The 16165-nt window shown below is 39.0% G+C and overlaps 3 protein-coding genes across 4 annotated transcripts in view; 2 read left to right on the plus strand and 1 right to left on the minus strand.

The window, feature by feature from the left end:
- Positions 1-250: 250 nt before the first annotated feature.
- LOC127800628 (BI1-like protein) lies at positions 251-6759 on the plus strand. Its single transcript, XM_052335344.1, has 4 exons — positions 251-570; positions 5749-5862; positions 5997-6154; positions 6296-6759. The coding sequence occupies exons 1-4, from the start codon at positions 327-329 to the stop codon at positions 6500-6502; spliced, it is 723 nt and encodes a 240-aa protein (XP_052191304.1). The 5' UTR covers positions 251-326; the 3' UTR covers positions 6503-6759.
- Positions 6760-7922: 1163 nt separating this feature from the next.
- On the minus strand, positions 7923-9727 carry LOC127799160 (uncharacterized). The gene has a single exon (XM_052332915.1). The coding sequence runs from the start codon at positions 9482-9484 to the stop codon at positions 8165-8167; it is 1320 nt and encodes a 439-aa protein (XP_052188875.1). The 5' UTR covers positions 9485-9727; the 3' UTR covers positions 7923-8164.
- Positions 9728-9926: 199 nt separating this feature from the next.
- LOC127799159 (F-box/LRR-repeat protein 4) overlaps positions 9927-16165 on the plus strand; it is a 48166-nt gene continuing 41927 nt past the window's right edge. The window contains exons 1-4 of one of the 2 annotated variants that reach the window (XM_052332914.1): positions 9927-10439; positions 11569-11817; positions 12792-13186; positions 13891-14076. In XM_052332914.1, coding sequence (XP_052188874.1) covers positions 10110-10439; positions 11569-11817; positions 12792-13186; positions 13891-14076 — 1160 coding nt within the window. In that variant the 5' untranslated portion in view covers positions 9927-10109. Of the gene's footprint in view, positions 10440-11568; positions 11818-12791; positions 13199-13890; positions 14077-16165 lie in introns of both variants that reach the window. The other variant, XM_052332913.1, reaches the window with a different exon arrangement.

The following is a 16165-nucleotide window of genomic DNA, read 5'->3' on the forward strand; positions in this document are numbered from 1 at the left end:
TTTGGTAAAGTGGTCCTAATATATTTGGTTTTTTAAAAATATTACTTTTAACACTTAGACAGACATTCTATATTAATATTTTATATAATATATTAATATAAAATATCAATCAACATATATAATTTGAATTGTTAAATACCACCTTCGTTTGATTTTATTATAGTAATTAAAAATGACTTTACGGCCAGAAAGCTGCCATGCGTATAACGAACCGGCGACTCGGCGATGTATATCTATATATACAGAGAGAGAGAGAGAGAGAGGAGAATTGAGAAGACGAAGAATTTGCAGAGAGAGAATTGGGGGAAGACGAAGAATTTGCAGAGATGTACGGATTCGAGAGCCTGAGAACGAAGGGGGACATAGAGGAGGGGACGCTGTACCCAGGGGTAGGGTACGGCGAGAACCAGCTGCGATGGGGATTCATCCGCAAGGTCTATGGCATCCTCGCCGCCCAGTTCCTCCTCACCACCGCCGTCTCCTTCGTTACCGTCCTCTACGCCCCCGTCAATGAACTTCTCCGCGGAAACTCTACGCTCTTGCTCTTCCTCATGTTCCTTCCTCTCTTCTGTAAGATCTCCTGCCACTTCCTATGTCGCTATTTTTTTCATCGGCACAAGTGCACGCGTCTAGGCGATCTACTGAGGATTGCATTTCTTTGTACTTTTCTTGTGTGAAGGATAGGGGTTTTGGATGTTCTATGATCAGTTGAAAGGGGGATATTGAGTGCTGCATTTGATTAGGGCTTGTTTTTTTTTTTTTTCTAGAGGCTTTAGTTACCAATCGGGGCCTTGTTTTTAGTTTGTGTTGTTCCAGGGTTCAGTTGTGGTTGTCTATGATTTCTGGCAATTGCTATAGGAATTGAAGTATTGGTTTATGCATCCTTTTGGGGTTTTCCCCAGATAATGTCTTGTTGGGAATTTTATTTTGAAGTTAGGTGCTTTAGCTTTTAATACAAGTGGCGGGGTTGGTCTGTTTGATAGTGTGAAGCTGGGACTACAGAATAGAAAATCCATCTACTTCAACTGTTATGTTAATTGGAGATAAATAGGCAAGGAAACTGAGATAATGTTGCGTCTATTCTGTGATTCAATTCTACATTGCAAACAAATTCAGGTTTTGGTTGGCTGCATATTGTTCTCTGGTGAAAACTCACAGGGACAGGGTTTGGCTACAGAAAGAAGTAAGAACCACCAAAAGGGAAATTCTTCTGTCAGTGGCCCATTAATAAACTTGGTCTCCTTGTCCTTTTTCCTTCTAATTTTTCCATCAGTTACCTTATTCACGAAAACCCTCACATGGTTTTGTCATGTACCTAGGGTTTTGATAGGGAATTGGAAGAAATCGAGGAGGAATTAGACTGAAAGGAAGGGAAATACAGCAAGAATCAGGGGAGGATTACAGACAGAGCAAGGAGGGGGAGATTAGAGAGAAATCACAGGGATTGGGAGAGAGAGGGAAATTGAGAGAGAATTGATGAGAGGAAAATGATTGAATTCAATTATCATTCAAACATACATTCTCTAACTACCTTAGTCTATTTATAGGCCGTAAACTGAAGGTACAACACTACAACAGCCTATAGTACAACCAAAAGAGAAATACACTAAATACACTCCAACAACCTATTACTAATATATCCTTGTGGATCCTTGGTGTCATGGCAATTCTTCCCTCCTTGAAAGAGTTCTTGTCTCCAAGAACATATAGTGAGTGATCATTGCTTTTCATCCAATCCCAGCTTTCTTTATCTAGTTTATTCTTCTTTCTTTCTTTCTCCTTCTAGGCCACTTCTTCTTCACTTTTATGTTCCTTCTGTTTTGCTTTTCCTGCGAATGTAAAATGTATTCTTCAAGAGTCTTTATATAGAAATTATGCCAGTGAGTTGTAATAATAAGCAGTCAGGCAGCAACCTTGTGGCAATCCTTTTGTTCAGTCTGCTTAAACTGTTCCTTCTCTGCAAAAACTAGCATTGGGGACTGTTTGATACCCAAGCCAAGGACGAGTCAGCTTGCTCTAGAACCACAGGCAAAGGAACAATATCCTTAAGATGTTCTTCCCCAAAACCATTCCTCCCAATAGAAGTTCCAATGAAAGAATTTATTTTCTCAACCTCCAGCTTCTTCCTTTGGTCCAAGTCCTTGTTGAGTGCCTTGTCCACGTTCATCCAGTGTTATTAAAGGCCCAAGACGCACTAGGATCTTGAAGCCTGAGGCACAAGATGCAAGGCGAGGTGAGCGCCTAGTTGAACTAGGCGCATGCTAACCAAAAAAAAAAAAAAAAAAGAAGGAAAAATGTATGTCATAGTTGAAGAATAAGGTATAAAATAGGTCCTAACTCTTAATAATATATTCACAAGTATGTTATAAAAAAAATTAACAAATTTAACATATACTAACTAAGGAAAATATTAAAACAACTTATATACCTGTAAATTCCAGCAAAGCACATCCAATCGTATTTCAGAAACCGACATATAAGCATCACAGAAGTTAAAAGAATTTGTAAGAAAAGTCTTTAACTAAACTTAGATTAAATCTTAAACAATTTGTAGATCTTAAATCCTAATTAAGATGAACTAATTATGAATCTTTAAATAATCTAAAAATCATTCTCATCATCAAAATCTAATGTTTTCATATTCTCATCATCAGAACCATTATCTCCAATATCCTCTTCTTCCACGTCATGTCCCTCTTCCTCTTCATCTTCATCATATCCCTCTTCCTCTTCATCTTCATCATATCCCTCTTCCTCTTCATCTTCAATTAGTGTTTTGTTATAATTAGAATTGGAATTTGAGAAGTTTCCTTTTCCTTTTAGGATTAGATTCTATTAAAAAACACAACAATAAATAAAATACCAATTCCAATTAGTATTTACTTGGAATTTTAAAAGTTTCCTTTTCTTATTAGGATTCCATTAAAAATTACAATAATAAACATTTGAAAGATAAAACAATCAAAATTCTATTAAAAAAAGCTACGCGCGCCTTGCTAGCATTCGCCCGCCTGGGACCCTTCTAGGCGCCAAAGCTGCGCCTTTAATAATATTGCGTTCATCAGCCTTAGGATCAGTTTTTGTAGAGCGAATATGAGATTGTTCAAGTCCTAATTGTTAAATTAGACCTTCTTTAACTGCATGTGGACTATCACAATCTTGACCCAGTAGCTTTGACCTATTTCATAACCGACTTATTCGATGAATCAATGTTTCGTTCCAAATCCAATTGTTCCTTAGTTTTCAGTAAGTCCAAAATTTGAGGAAGAACTCTAGCACCAATATTTGCACGGATGGATGGTCCTTCAGTTAGATTTGCCTGATCCAATGTTATTCCATTAGCATCTTTTTCTTTTTGTTTGTCGAAATATTCCTGATTCTCTGTTATGGTTGTAGTTATCTGAAACATCTCCTCTAGACTCATAGAAAAATTCAATTAGAATACTGACCTGATACATCTAAGACAACATCACCACAAAATCTTGCATTTCCTCGCATATCACATTGCCTATTTCCTTGTGCATTCGGCTGATTGCATCATCAAACTCCTTTTCCATCACCTTTCAACAGTCGAACTTGAATTAGGCGAAGTCGATGGTCATGGAACAAGCAAAATTTGCTTCAAAACTTGCTTCTATGAGTCATCCGAATTATGCCAGAAGCCGTGGGTCTAGATCGTAGTCTGAATTTGCCTAGCTCTGCTTGCTTCCAAGATTGTTGGATTAGAATCACCTCTGATCTGTTTGATGTAGGATGAGAATTGTCCCACATCGCCTGTTCAACTTGCATCATTTGGTATCAGAGCGAGGTTTGCCTCATGGCACTCCACCCAAATGGTTTGGTGTGAGGATTCCGTTGGCCAGTCGAGGAGTTTGTCGGTCAATTTGTGTGAGGATTCTGTTGTCTAGTCGATAGCTTTCTGGGTAGGAGTGTCTGATCTAGGATGAGAATTGTCCCACATCGGCTGTTCAACATGCATCATTTGGTATGAGAGCGAGGTTTGTCTTGTGGCACTCCACCCAAATGGTTTGGCATGAGGATTCCGTTGGTCGGGAAAGTTTGTCGGTCGATTGGCGTGAGGATTCCGCTGTCGAGTCGACAACTTTTTGGGTAGGAGTGTCTGATGTAGGACGAGAATCGTCCCACATCAACTGTTCAACCTGCAAACAGGCGCCTTATATGTGGGTGTGCTCCCCCCCTGGTAACTGCAATTTTCAGGGGTGCATGCCCTTGCATTACCGTCACAGTATTAGAATTTGCCGAGAGCCAACATAAATTAGCAACCTAGACACCGGAAATCAATGAGCAGGAGAAGTCGGAGGAATCTGCCTCTTAAAACAGAATCCGCCTATGTCACAGTCGGAATTGAGAAATCGGTCGCTGCAGTCATTTATGAAACCGCTTCCAACTTTGCGATCGAATGCCTGAATCCACTTTCTATGTTGATCGACTTTGATGCAACCAATGGAATTCGTTAGATCTGTCTTTGGATTCTGCCACTAGGTTAGTTGGAATTTGCACATGCAGAAGAAATTGAAAGCTAAGGAATTGCTTTGATTGTGATCGCAACAGAATCGATGGTCGAAAATCTCTTGGTCTGCTTTGCCTTCACATTTCGGATAGAATTGCCAAAAGTTCACAGCCTAAAATCGATCAGAATCACAGTCGATGATTGACCTCTCTGATACCAACTTGTCATGTAAATAGGGTTTTGATAGGAAATTGGAAGAAATCGAGGGGGAATTAGACTGAAAGGAAGGGAAATATAACAAGAATTGGGGGAGGATTACGGATAGAACAACAAGGAGGGGGAGATTAGAGAGAATTCAGAGGGATTGAGAGAGAGATCAGAGGGAAATTGAGAGAGAATTGATGAGAGGGAAATGACTGAATTCAATTATCATTCAAACATACATTCTCTAACTACCTTAGCCTATTTATAGGCTGTAAACTGAAGGTACAAAGGTACAACACTACAACAGCCTACAGTACAACCAAAAGAGGAATACACTAAATACACTGCAGCAGCCTATTACTAATCTATCCTTGGAGATCCTTGGGGTTGTGACATATTTTCAGACTTGCTTGTCATTTGTGCCTTTCCCTGTTCTCGGAGACCAATGGTTTCATAATGCTATTTTCTTCCAAGTACGTTGCATGTAAGATTCTGCTGTTCCTGACCTATAGGGGCTTCCTTGCTCTTTGAGTTGTTACTAACACGCACACAATTTTGAAATTGGGGAACTTTTTAAAGGATCGTGTGTGGTTTTGAACTTGGTTCTTCTTATTTATTAGTTTTTCTCCTGTTCAATTTGATTTTCAATTATTTGTTCATGGGACAAACTCTGCCTGTCCTGTTCTGCAGAATTTGTTGTTTATTGCTAGTAATCTCTGTATCCATTTAGGTGATTTTCCCTCAGGCCCCAAGGTGTTGGGGAATTTATTCAATAAAACTGGGAATTGGTTTTGTACAACCCAGATTTTTAGACTCATACAAATCTCAATTTTTTACCTTAATTACTTACCATGCCAGCATAACCTAGAAGTCAAGTTCCTTTAATAATACTTGATCTAGGATTTACTTTGTGCAACTTTTTATAAGTGGCTTATGTGAAAAATTACTGGATCTGGTCTTGGATCAAGACTCTCCATCTCCCACCACCTTCCAAGAAGCAGTTTGCACCATTCTTGTGTTTATTTGTCTGGTTCCAGATATTAACATACAATGAATACCAATTATTTATGCAGTGCTTTGGCCCCTGTATGTGTATCAGCAAAAGCATCCACTGAACTTGATTGTCCTTGGCCTTTTCACTGTGAGTCTGAGCCTCACTGTTGGTGTGAGCTGTGCCGTTACAGCTGGTAAGTAGTTTATTCTAAACTATGTAAAAGTTTACTGGGTGAAATACAGTTGTTTGAATTCTCCACTACTTGTATGATTTGATTACATAGACTACTAGCACTACCTGATATCTTTTATGCATTGGACCTCACAGGAAGAATTGTTCTTGAAGCCTTAATTTTAACATCAGCTGTGGTTGCCTCCTTAACGGGGTACACATTCTGGGCTGCTAAGAAGGGCAAGGATTTCAGTTATCTTGGACCAATCTTGTTCACCAGCCTCGTTATCCTCCTCTTTACTGGTTTAGTCCAGGTTAAATTGCTATTTGCCGTTGCTTCTTTTTAGTTCTGTTACATGCTGACCATTAATATTGTACAGTCGTTGCACACACTCATGCATGCCTACACTAACGAGTCATGTACTTAGCCTCGTTGGTCTGATGCTGCTGTGCAGATGTTTTTCCCACTCGGATCCACCTCGGAAGCAATTTACGGCGGACTCAGTGCTATAGTTTTCTCTGGCTACCTAGTTTATGACACAGATCATCTGATTAAGCGGTTCACATATGATGAGTACATCTGGGCATCTGTCACTCTCTATCTGGACATCCTCAACCTGTTCCTTGCCATTCTAAGGGTTCTGAGGCAGGCTGATAATTAGTTGCATAGTGCATCTCCAAGAATTGCCCCAAGCAAGTTCTCCAATGGCTGTTTACCCTGTAGTAACTGAATGACAATTGTGGATGTATATACGCTTGGTTAAAAAGATGCTTCTGCAGGATTGTCTATGATCTGAGTACCACCATGGGTGTTAAATAAACTTCAATCAAGCGTGTTAAGTAGTTTTCTTCAGAATGATTCATTGTTGCTAAATTTTACAGCTGTTTTCCTCTGTATTGGATTCGTTTCACCTCACTATTTATGTTCTGTTCAAGGCCACAACAGGTGCGATGCTATTATTTATAACAATCGTGGCATAATCATTGACCTTAGCAACCATCGAACGCAAAACATGGTAAGCAAGCATGAAAATTCATCTCCTAATTAAAAGGCATGTTCCAAAACTGAGGTGGTACTGGTGGAACCGTGGATGTGGATTTTACCCATTGTTGGAGATGAACAAAGTTTCCATGAAAACATATCTTCCTGAGATCGAAGCTAACTGTCCTGCATCCGGTTCCCGTCCAGTGTCTTATTCCACCTAACAACTGGAAGAAGTAACCAACAAGATAAACGAGAATGACAATGTGTGGACTTTTAATCCTGCTAGGAGGGTGGGTTGGTTTCGTGACAAAGGTTAATTGATTGAAAACATGTCAAGCTTTTATACTGATTGGTTGGTGAAAATATGGAACGAGAATTATATACGATTGATGAGGGTAATATTTGTACTTTGAAATGTTAGGTTAAGAATGATGTTGGCTAAATGTATTCTTATTTTCCGTTCTTTTGCTTTATAACAAAGGATCCAAAATTTTGCATCAACTTCACCGCAGAAAAATAACCTTTGCCATCATACAAAAGTGCTATTACAAAAGCACATTTCTTCTTCTTAAAAAAAACAAACATCCCTTCTTTGAATGCCCGGGCAAACGGAAGAAGCTAAAATTGAAACAAGGCACTAAGGGGTCACTGCCCATGATGTTAACGGCATGAACGTAATTAGATTGACTACGGTGAATTAATACATGTACAAATCAAAAAACAAAAAGGCTTTGATTTATAATAATAGGTTACAGAAATTTAAGAGACTTCTAAAAGGGAATATATTGCTGAACTCACTCTCTTTCATTATATGGCATGATTAGGATCTTAACAATACATCGTAGCCAAAAATACCACTAATGAGGTTGCTGAGGACTGGGAATTGCAAGATATATATATATATATATATATATACATATACAAAAAAACATACATGATAAGAAGAAACTATCAATTTACAGAATCATTAGTGTCTTGCTGGATAAAACAACGAAGATGCCACCAGACCATAAGAATTCATCAACAGAAACTAACACAATTAGATGGGCAAGTTAATCTGGACACCATTGAATGAAAAGCGGAACGTACACATGGAATTTGAGTCCAAGGTAATAAATAGAGCTTTTCTATAAGTGCAACAGAAACAATTGACTGTTTTCTGGAGATACAGATACAGTTTGCCAGTAAGGAGAACGAGGAAAACATTAACATATTTACACTTCAAACTTGCACCCAAAAAAAAAAAAAATGAAAGAAAGATAGACAGAAAAATGAATATGATGCCACGAATTGAAACTTTGCAAGACATCCAATTTATTATCTTGAGATGTCATCATCTTCATGACTTAACAGGCTTTTCATCATCCTCACTACCCCAACCAAGATCTTCCTCTTCCTCCATAGCACTCAGCCTCTTGCGCAAATCAGCTCTGTTTGGGCTCCCACTTGCGACCAAATTAATGCCATTGGAGTTCTCAATGTCTTCAATTTCATCCCACCCCAGTTCTTCTTCCTCTTGTCTAGATGGTTGGCTTGCCACAACTGAAAGGTTACCATCTTTACACAACCCGGCGTTTTCTATCTTCCCTTTTGAACCCAATTTCTCATTGGATTTCACCTCCAACTTGCTGCTGCTTGATTCAGATCCATCCAAATGCACTCTTTCATCAACCCCATTTTCACTTTTGGATACAGAGGCAACCCCCTTCTGGTTTTCTTGTTCCAAACTCTTTTCACTTTCAACCATAGGACTTTCAACAATCTTTTGGTCTTCCTCCTCTCCTTTCGAATCACCCATCAACTTAGACACGTCATTCTCCTCATAATCATCATCATCAACATCCCAACTCAATTCTTCCTCCTCTTCTCCAGAAATTGCCCTCTTAACAAGCTTAGCTCTAGCTTCCTCAGCTTTTCTAACCTTATAAACCTTATAAAAATAACGACTCCAAAAGGTCTCCCGATCAAACATACTAGGCACAACCTGATCATAAAGCTCTTGAATCAACCAATTCTGTTCAATCAAAATTTCAATTTCCTCACCCTTCTCATCCAAATTAAACCCCAGTTTCCACTCATTGTACTCCTCTAAACTCTCCGGTTCCTTGCAATACGTATTCAAATCGCGCTGAATAGCGCGAATTTGTGCATCAATCCTACTATACGGTCTTAAATTGAACTTCAAATCCCTCTGGCTATTATCATTCATGTGACGATCATTATTACTTTCACCATCGAAACCACCAGCAAGGATAGAGTCTTTACCTTGATATATGATCTCAGAGACACTGCTCCCAATATTATCGATGGCCTCCCCGACCGACTCCAGAGACTCCTGGGCCGCCGCAGCGCCAGCCTCGAACGACGCCGGCAGGTCCCTTACCGCGCGGCCAGCTACTTCCCGGATAACCGCAGTCTCCTTCCGCAGTCCGGAGCCGAACTCCTCGAGATCTCGCCGGTAGTTCTCGATCACCGACTCGGATTTGGAAGCTAGAGTCTTGATCAGGCCGCCGAAAGACCACGCGTTAGTGATTGTTCGCATTGAATGTCTGGCATGTTCTTCCTGATGGTCCGGCGGTGAACCGGGTGGGGAGCCGGCGGTATTTTGGGGATTTGAGAGGTCTGACTCGTCGGAGAAGACGGATTTGAAGAGATCCATGAAGAGCTCGTAAGAAGTGGAAGAGGAACTAGGGTTTGGGTTGGAATGAAGAATGCGAATTTGAGTTGCTACAGCTTACAAGAAGATATCGGCTGATATACTACCACCTATCTATTTGCTTTGTATCCGCCTACAACGCCGCTTTGCAAAGTCACTACATTCCGGGTGAAATCAGCAGTGTTTGGTTGCTCGGAAAGTCTGGGAAAATAATGGAAACTTTCTGGAACACGGTGCTGCTTCTTTTAATCTAGAACAAAATTTTAGTTGAATTTTTTGATTTTACTCTTATTATTATTATTATTATACTAGAACTAACTAGCAACTGCCACATCATATACGGAATTGTAAAAGGTTAAACCTAATTAATGAATAAATATAAAGTATTATCATATAAGCTATCACATACAGCGAAGTTAAAGCCGTAATTGTAATTGCATACAAACCCGAGGGCAAGAAAGAAAGAAAAAGCGGGCCCCAACCGCGAAACCGCTCCGCCGAGTACAGAGCGATGGCCTGAAATTACAGAAACGTCCTCCTCCTCCTCCTCCTCATCATCATCCCACCAATTCGGCCAGCCATTAATAATTATTCTCACAAGCTTCTCCAATTTCTCCCCCATACGTGTATGAATTTGCATGCGCATATACATACGGATATCATACAGACATACACACTCTTCGTTGCGAAGATGAGAGGCCGCGATTACATCAACCCCGCCCTGCCGGACGAGTTGATCCTCGAGATCTTCCGGCTGCTCGACTCCAAGACGAGGCGCGATGCATGCTCGCTCGTCTGCAAGCGCTGGCTTAACCTCGAGCGCCTCAGCCGTGACACCATCCGAGTCGGCGCCTCCAGCCACCCCGACTTGCAGATCAAGCTGCTTGCCCGCCGCTTCGTTAATATCCGGAACGTCTACGTCGACGAGCGGCTCTCTATTTCCCTTCCCGTTCAATTCGTAAGTTTCTCTGGTTTGGTTGATTCTTAATGCGATTTCGGATGGTGATAGGGTGCCAATTCGAACCGGAGAGTTTTAGAAATATTGGTAGTGATTCTGTTTTGCAATTTCTGTCAAATTAGGGATATGCGGTTGAGATAATTGTTTTTTGGTGTTGCGTGATTTGAGAAAGAGGCGAATAATACAGAGTTTGGATTGATTTCACTGGTCAATTAAGCTGATTAATTAAACAGACTAGAACTTTGGATATCCAAGTCATATTTGATGAACTGGGACATGAAGTCTGCAGAGGGGAAAAAAGAGTTGGAGTTTGTTCCTTCTGAGGATCTTTTGGTGTCCTGGGATGTACACTGTAAAATTTAGGCGAGAAATAGTCAGTTACGGCTGAAACTGTTACAGAAGACAGACTTCGGCACCATCCAATTTAACAAAAAAGTTCAGATTTGGAGGAATTTTGTTATTGAACTGGAGTTTAAAGCGGCTTGAGGAATTTTGGTTGTGTCTACTGTTGGGTTGTCAATTAATAGAACGATAATGGCCCTGGTGGAACTGGAGATTCATCTTGTTTTAATGTGAGATTAAGTGGAACTGGAGATTCATCTCGTGGTCTGATTGATGGTGTTCCAATCTCTGGTCTTAGCCTTTGTAGCATACCATAGACTTAACTCTGCCATCTCATTATACAAATATATTATTTCTTTTTTTGTTCCCCCTAGAAAGCATTTTTTGCAAATTTCATTCACTAAGTTGTACTGTAATTCTGCTGTGCCGAAAGCCAAAAGCAATCCCTTTGGCCTTGCTTATTTACCTGGGTGGCAACTTCTCCAGTCTACCTTTCTCTTTGATAAGTAAGCCTGGTTGGTCTAAATTCTCATTTTTAATAACCAATATGTATTGTATTATTGTTGGGTGTCCTTTCAGGAGTTGTCTTGCCATAAGGAGATCAAAGAAAACACAAACGTTCTGGTGGTAGTGCACTGTTTTACGTGGGAGAATGATCTTATGCATTTAATTGTCTGCTTTGTTAACTTTCTATGTTGCAATGCTTCTCATGGGAAGATGTAAAGCTTGTTATGAGTCTGTTTGATAATTATTTCCTTGGTCTCGTACAATGTTTCTCCTTTTACAGGGAAGAAGAAGACGTGGTGGTGATCCTTTTGTACCAACATCTCTCAACCTTCCATATGCGATGGAGAAGAGTGAGTCTGAAGGTGGTGAAACAGGATCATACTGTTTATCTGATGCTGGTCTGGCTGCTATAGGAGACTGCTTTACAAGTCTGGAGAAATTGAGCCTTATCTGGTGCTCAAATGTGACTAGTGCAGGGTTACAATCTATAGCCAAGAAGTGTAGTTCCTTGAGATCTTTGGATTTGCAGGTGAGCATCTAGCTACCAAACATATTCTTCTTCTTCTTCTTCTTCTTCTTTTTGTTATTTGGACCCAGGGGGCTTATCACAGAAATAACTGAGCTTTGGTCCGGTTTTATGTTGTATGAAACATGCACTAGTCCTTTGACTTATTTACAGCTTTTCAATCCCATTTGATCCTCAACTGTCTATAAGTTGTTCTTCCTTTGGAGGCTCTACAGCAATTATGTGCAGGGTGAATATAGAAATGGTGTCATGCTGCCACACATAGAAATAGGCTTGGGTTTTCCTTCTTATATGCAGTGACTATTTATTAGTTGCATTGATTGTAAGAAACTGAATGTAATCAACTGATTCAGGGTCACATAGCGGGTGAATAAGAACTGCGTTTTCAGGTGATGTAGAGTGCCTAACTGCCCCCCTACTGGTAACTAACTCCAGGCTGGCTAAAATTGAATCACATAAAACAACAAATTTTAAGCCATTTTCACAAAAATAGTAAACTTGCCTATATAACCTAGTATAATCAAGCCTGGCAGGCTGGCACCTGGGAAGTGAGGTGTTTCATAGTCTTTGTGCCATGCTTTAATGGAAGAAAGAAGAACTTTAATAGTTTCACTCTAGTTTTCCTTGATGCCTTGGACCGCCACAAACCTATTCTGCTTTGATGGTAAGAACTAGGATCATATGGGTCTCTTGAGGGAAAAATTTCAAATTGATATTGTGGTTTTTTAAGATGTACCAGAGTCAATGATTTATGGGTTTCTTTCAGAATCATGCGGCATGATTGATTATATTTTTCTTTGTAATCTGTTTTATTGATTATATTTTTCTTTGTAATCTGTTTTTCTTATTTCTCCTTAGTTTTGTTGGTTGTACATGCACATAAGTTGTTCAATAGCTATATTATGTGTGATTTCTGTGCTAAGCGCAAAATGTAATGCACTAACTAAAATCTAGATGTTCATACTTTTGTTTCTAAGGGTTGCTATATTGGAGACCAAGGTATAGGTGCTCTGGGGAAGTGCTGTACGCAACTTCAAGATCTTAACTTGCGTTTTTGTGAAGGCCTGACAGATGCAGGGTTGATTGAGTTAGCAGTTGGTTGTGGGAAAACCCTAAAATCTCTTGGACTTGCAGCTTGTGCAAAAATAAGTGATATATCTTTGGATGCTGTAGGATCTCATTGCAAATCTCTTGAGACATTGTCATTGGATTCAGAGTTCATACATAACACAGGGGTCCTTGCAGTGGCAAAAGGATGCCGTCTTCTGAAAGTTCTGAAGTTACAATGCATCAATGTTACAGATGAAGCACTGCAAGCTGTTGGCATATTCTGTTCATCATTGGAGTTGTTGGCTCTTTTCAATTTCCGAAGGTTTACTGACGAGTCAGTCAATCTTCCTTTTTTTTTTTTTTTCACTTATCCCCCAAAGTTATAATGTATTCACATTATTCATGATGAATAAGTCTCTATCTCTATCTGGTTGTCTCTTCAGTTTTTCTTTATTAGACTTCTGGAGCCTTCTAAAAAGCTATACTTGTATTTCTTCATTTCTTTGCTCTATGAAGATAATATTAGAGCATTTGACATCTTAGGCATTAATCTTGGTTGCATAACTTGTTTTAAGCTTGTGCGTGATCAAAACCACATTTTTTTCCCCACATGTTATGCCAAGGTCACTTGCTGTAAGCATTTAATTTTCCTAAAAAAGAAAAGACCGATATAAACATGCTTGCTGTAAGCATTTAATTTTCCTAAAAAAGAAAAGACCGATATAAACATGCTTCTTGCCCCCCCCCCCCTTCAATTTTTAATTCTAGATGTGTATATTTGAGAAGTTGACATTATCAACAATTTTCTGGTTGTATTTCAATATATGTTTGCATAGACATGCAATGTATAACCTAGGATTGTTGAAATTAATCTTTTTTTTTCTGGTATGTTGGAGAAAATAAAATTTGGCTTTCATATGATCACTGGCTATTGATAGCATTTCTGAATATCTAAATAAAAATTAAAAATAAGAAAGATTTTTTTCAGCGGGTTTATTAATATATTTTTCTCATTGCATTATCCAGGAGTCTGTGTGCTATTGGAAAAGGGTGTAAGAAGCTAAAGAGTCTCACTTTGAGTGATTGCTATTTCTTAAGTGACACGGGTTTGGAAGCAGTTGCAACTGGTTGCTCTGAACTTGTGCATCTTGAAGTCAATGGATGCCACAATATTGGTACAAGTGGATTGGAGTTCGTCGGAAGATCTTGCAAGTATAGATAGTCATTAGTTTATTCCTAAGCAGTTGATTTATTTTGCCGTTACTGTGAATTTGTGTTTTTTCTTTTCTTATTGTTACTAGCTTTCATCTTCCTCTGATTTTTATACCCCCTTTTTTTTTTTTTCAAAATCATTTTTGTAGAAAATATTTGGAAGAAAAGAAAAACTTAACTTTATTCACTCGGCAAATGTGTATAAATACATGAATGCAAGATACCTACTCTCTATAGAAGTCTACTCTATTTACAAGATACTTAAACTATTTAAAATACAAATTATCTCTTATTTTAATTTAAACTTAATCATATTCAAATTGCCTTATCTTCTTCTTCTTTTTATCTCTTTATCCTTCCTATAATTTCTCCTTCCTTATCTTTAACAAACCGACAGCTCCTATATTTCTACACTCCCCCTCAAGCTGGGCTGAATATGTTATTCAGGCCAACCTTGCAGCTTAATTCATCAAATAATCTTCTTGGTAGGGCCTTAGTGAGAATGTCGACTACTTGATTTTTTGTAGGAGTGTAGAATAGCTTGAATACTCCTTCTTCTATCTTCTCTTTGATAAAGTGCCTATCGATCTCCACATGTTTTGTCCAATCATGATGGACCGGGTTTTTTGCAATATTGATAGTTGATTGGTTATCACATAATACTTGAATTGGCTCTGTCACATTTATTTGTAATTCATGGAGTAGTCTTCTTAGCCATATTTCTTCACAAAATCCTTGAGTCATGGCTTTGAACTTAGCCTTTGCACTGCTTATAGAGACAACTGATTGTTTCTTGCTGCGCCAAGTGACTAGATTTCCCCACACAAACGAGCAAGATCTAGAGGTTGATCTTTTATCTAGGATTGATCCAGCCCAATCAGCATCACTATAGACTTTGATCCCTCAGTTTGTTGTTTTCTTGAACATTAATCCCTTGCCTGGAGTTAATTTTAAGTACCTGAGGATGCGATAAACTGCTTCTAGGTGCTCTTTTTTGGGATCATTCATGAATTAACTTACAATACTCATAGAAAAGCCTATATCTGGCCTAGTATGTGATAGGTATATAAGTTTTCCCACCAACCTTTGATATCTCCCTTTGTCAACTGGTGTGTTTTCCTTGCCAATATCTAATTTTGCTGTAGATTCCATAGGAGTATTTGTTGGTTTGCAACCAAGCATCCCTATTTCATCTAGGAGATCAATAACATATTTTCTTTGGGAGACTGAAGCCCCTTCTTTCAACCTTGCAACTTCCATACCTAAGAAGTATCGCAGACTTCCTAGATCCTTAATTTCAAATTCCCTTGCGAGGACTTCCTTGAGGCTTTTGATTTCAATAATGTCATTTCCGGTAACAATGATATCATCCACATAGACAATAAGAATGGAAATTTTACCTTTCTTGGAGTGCTTGATAAATAAGTTGTGGTCTGCTTGGCATTGATTATATCCATATTTCTTGACTGCCCTTGTAAATCTCTCAAACTAGGCTCTCGAGGACTGTTTAAGTCCATAAAGTGATCTTCTTAGCTTGCATACTTTGTTTCTTGTAAGCTTCGTTTCAAATCCATGTGGAATTTTCATGTAGACTTCATCTTCTAGATCACCATTTAGAAACACGTTTTTTACATCGAACTGATGTAAGGGCCAATCCAAGTTTGCTGCTAGGGACAATAAAACCCTAACGGTTTTTAGTTTTGCTACATGGGAAAATGTTTCTTGATAGTTAATACCATAGAATTGGGTGAATCCCTTTGCTACTAGTCGGGCCTTGTACCTGTCAATCCTTCAATCCTCCTTGTATTTTACTGTAAAAACCCATTTGCAGCCCACAAGGTTTTTTCCGGGAGGTAAATCAGTGATATCCCATGTCTTATTCTTCTCCAATGCCTTGATTTCCTCAAGAACATTCCTCCACTTAGGGTGTTGAAAAGCCTCTTGAACAGTGTGTGGAACCTGCACTTTATCCATATTTGAAACAAATGCACTGAATTTGGGTGAGAGACACTTGTATGAAATATAATTTTGTATAGGATGTTGTGTGTATGATCTTACTCATTTTCTCAAAGCAATATGCCAATGTAAA

Source organism: Diospyros lotus, chromosome 4 (genome assembly GCF_014633365.1).
Source record: "Diospyros lotus cultivar Yz01 chromosome 4, ASM1463336v1, whole genome shotgun sequence".
In the NCBI taxonomy this organism is placed as follows: Eukaryota; Viridiplantae; Streptophyta; class Magnoliopsida; order Ericales; family Ebenaceae; genus Diospyros; species Diospyros lotus.